At 36.6% G+C, this 3,426-nt stretch overlaps 1 protein-coding gene across 1 annotated transcript; it reads left to right on the forward strand.

Annotated features, from left to right (window-relative positions):
• Nucleotides 1-1,448: 1,448 nt before the first annotated feature.
• Nucleotides 1,449-3,127, forward strand: LOC141364006 (taste receptor type 1 member 1-like; the record flags this gene model as incomplete). The annotated part of the gene is made up of 1 exon (XM_073868208.1): nt 1,449-3,127. A coding segment is annotated over one exon (981 nt), but the record flags the coding sequence as incomplete, so codon positions are not given.
• Nucleotides 3,128-3,426: the final 299 nt, after the last annotated feature.

A 3,426-nucleotide genomic window follows, 5' to 3' on the forward strand; every position in this document is an offset into this window, starting at 1 on the left:
GATTCTATTGGGGTAGGGGCCTGTTTGTTTAGGTGATTTCAAATATCAACATTGGCTTTCAAACATCATGGACTCCGCCTTTAAATGATAAATCTTTTTTCAGTGAAACTAATTTATTTCAGTGCATTAAACATCATTTGGGATGGTTTTAGCTTTTCATATGAGCTATTTCTAACACCAATTAATTTGTTAAAAGTCAGGTTAATAGAAGGGTGTATATATAGTCGATGTCTGATGAAAACCACGTATGTCCATTTTCCCAATTTTGAGATTTTTTGACGGATTGAATGTCCAGGTTCATTTCCGTATACAGTATGTTTCACATACCTTAATGGCCAATGAAAAGTTATGAAATTATGTCATCTGATTTTCATGTATATCCATTTGGTGTCAAAGCTGCCAATCACGCCGTGTATCTCTCGCCCTGTGGAAGCATCTCGCCGGTCTCGTAGAGTTTCATCGAAGCTCAGCACTGGATATAGCCGAAAAAACATAGCCTGGTGAGACAATGACTTTTCTTCATCGAGGTAAACGTTTCCCCCTGACGCCAGATGTACGTCTAGGAGTGACAAAATTATGGTAGGACTGTGCAAACAAAGTATCTGTCTAGCATAGGTGTTATTGATGCTGGGGACATCCCACCACTTTTTGAAAGCATTTGGTTAAAATGTTCTGAAAAATCAGGCGATGCTTAAGGCGATGTTGCGTTGTATGCTTATCAGTGGCGGCTCGTGACTGCAATTCCGAGGATGCGCTATTTCATAATAAATGTTCGGATTGTCACGTGTGTGGTTCCCTTTTCCAAAATATGTGTCATGCGTGTGGAGAGATCCTGTGTGCATCACGTGTTTTGTCAAAATAAGTGCCTGCTGGAGACGCGTCAAAACCGTTTATGATAAAAGAGATGTCGCGTTCCCTAAATACACGCAAGACACTCACTTAACAGTAAACTCTGATTACGCATTAGATTGTGCGAATATCTGGCACACGCGAGATTATATCATTACAATGGCAAGAATATAGTTACAAGTAAAGATGCCGTACCAATTGACAACGCTACATTCAATTGCTTTTGATATACGGTGCTTTTTTCACTTCCTGAAAAGTAACCATTTCATAAAGTTTGAGTTGGATCACATGATTTTCGGTTGACAAGCTTCAGAAAAGGTCACGTGATTTCCGGTAAGGGAACATAGGGATCATCAATCGTCACTAGTTTTTGCGTTGCATTGTGGGAATTTTTAGGACACAAACGTTCCAGTGCACTGGAAGGATTTTGCGATTGAGACTCTCTGATCAGTGCCCTGACTGCTGAACAAGGGATCTGATTGAGACACACCTCTTGATATTTAGGCTTCATAAATCCAGGACACCACTATAATATTTTACTGTACGCAGAATTTTCAAATTTATGAACTGTTTTACTTTGGCAATAACAACATTTTGATTTTGCCTGTATTACCAAACATCAATTTCTTTTAACTGTATTCATTACAGGGGACCCCTATACCTGTTTTCCATGTGCCGAGAATGAATGGTCTGATGGGGGCAGTGCGACATGTCAGACACGTTCTGTAATGTATTTACAGTTCACAGATATCCCCTCCATTGCAATTATATTTTCTAATGTATGCTTGATTACTCTTATCATTATCATGATTTTTATTTTTGCTTACAATTATAACACACCAGTAGTGAGATCTTCTGGTGGCAACATGTCTTTCCTAATGTTATTGTGTCTGATTATGTCTTGCCTAAGTGCGTTCTTTTTCTTTGGCGAACCCACATCTATAAAATGTATATTAAGAAATGTCCTATTCATGTTTTTCTATACTATCTGTCTCTCCTGTTTAACTGTTCGTGCCTTCCAAATAGTTTGTGTCTTCAAAATTAATGAGTTCCCTAATGTGCACAGGTTGTGGGTAAAGTACAATGGCCAGTGGATGTTTGTCATCTCTTTCTCTGTCTTTTATTTCATTGTTTGTGTTATGTGGATGACTTTTGGACCTCCTAAACTCTTCAGTGACTTACTGTCTTTTAAACAACAGATATTTCTCACATGTAAATTGGGGCATCCAATATCCATTAGCATAGTTGCATTCATAGATATTGTTCTTGGTGCCTTGTGTATCTTGTTTTCTTACATGGCACGAGATCTTCCTAAAAATTACAATGAGGCCAAATCAATAACCTTTAGTATAATTTTTTTTATTGTGATCTGGCTCGCATTCTTGACAGCTGCGTTTCTTGTAAATAGCAGAGACAACTTTCTCATGAATGCATTTGTTCAGATGTCCAGTACTTATGGAATTCTCTTTTGCTATTTCATACCAAAATCTTACATCATGTTGTTTCAACCGAAGAAAAACACTGCTGCATACTTTCAAACATCTATTCAAAATTACACACAAACTATTAGTAGAAGTTAAACTACAGCAATGATGTTGCACAGATGCAGATCAAATGGTTAGCATGGATATTTTGATAGCTTTCAGTTTTAGAGTTGTTTAATAACAACAGTAGATATATTACAGATACATCAGTTATTACCAAGCACTTTTCTTTTCTGCCTAGATGAACTTGTGCATTCCATGTAAGCCTTTGCAGAGTTTGGAAGCTACCAACTGTTTATTTATAAAGTGTAGTAAGTATAATACTAAAAAGATTCTGCAAGCAGTGGATGGTTAAAGTCGTTGATCAGGGCCACGGTGCTAACAGAAAAGAGAGCTTTCTCTCTTAAACTGTATATTGGTAGATTTAAACATTGACTATAATTTTACCACAATGTTAAAGGCGCTCTAAGCGAATCTGTGTGACATCACTTTTTGTTGATGTTTGAATTGTTTTCAAACAAACGGAGCGTAGCTAACTCCTCCCTCTCCCCCTCCCTTCCGTGCTTTCATGAAGGCGCCCAACCCCCACCCCTAAATCCTTCTTGTAGTTTATTGGCTGGAACACTTTGTTATGGTTTCTATTTGTAGGTTTGGCCACTTTGTTTTTATTGCAGTTTGTGGAGCCTGGGCAGTTTGATCAGCGGACAGGCAGCAAGCAGATAGTGAGGAGATGTTTGCTGTATGTAAAAAAATGTTTTATGGTCTAAAACGCATGAATTCGCTTAGAGCACCCTTTAAATGGGCATCTATGTACAGTAGAAGAGAAAATAAAGATAAATTCTGAGGTTAAATTTACTAAGTTTAATTTCATAATTTTTTGAAAAAAGATATATATATATATATATATATATTTTTTTTTTTAATAAATCTATACAGCTGTTACTTTATGTAAACTCAAAATGTGTCATTAAATTATAATTTAACTGTAATTTATAAAAAGACTATGAAATAAAAAAGATGACACATGCTGACATAAAATTTTAACGCAAGTTGCTCCACAGCTTTTCTGAATTTACTCAACTTTTAGAAGTTG

The sequence above is a fragment of the Misgurnus anguillicaudatus genome, chromosome 5, assembly GCF_027580225.2.
Source record: "Misgurnus anguillicaudatus chromosome 5, ASM2758022v2, whole genome shotgun sequence".
In the NCBI taxonomy this organism is placed as follows: domain Eukaryota; kingdom Metazoa; phylum Chordata; class Actinopteri; order Cypriniformes; family Cobitidae; genus Misgurnus; species Misgurnus anguillicaudatus.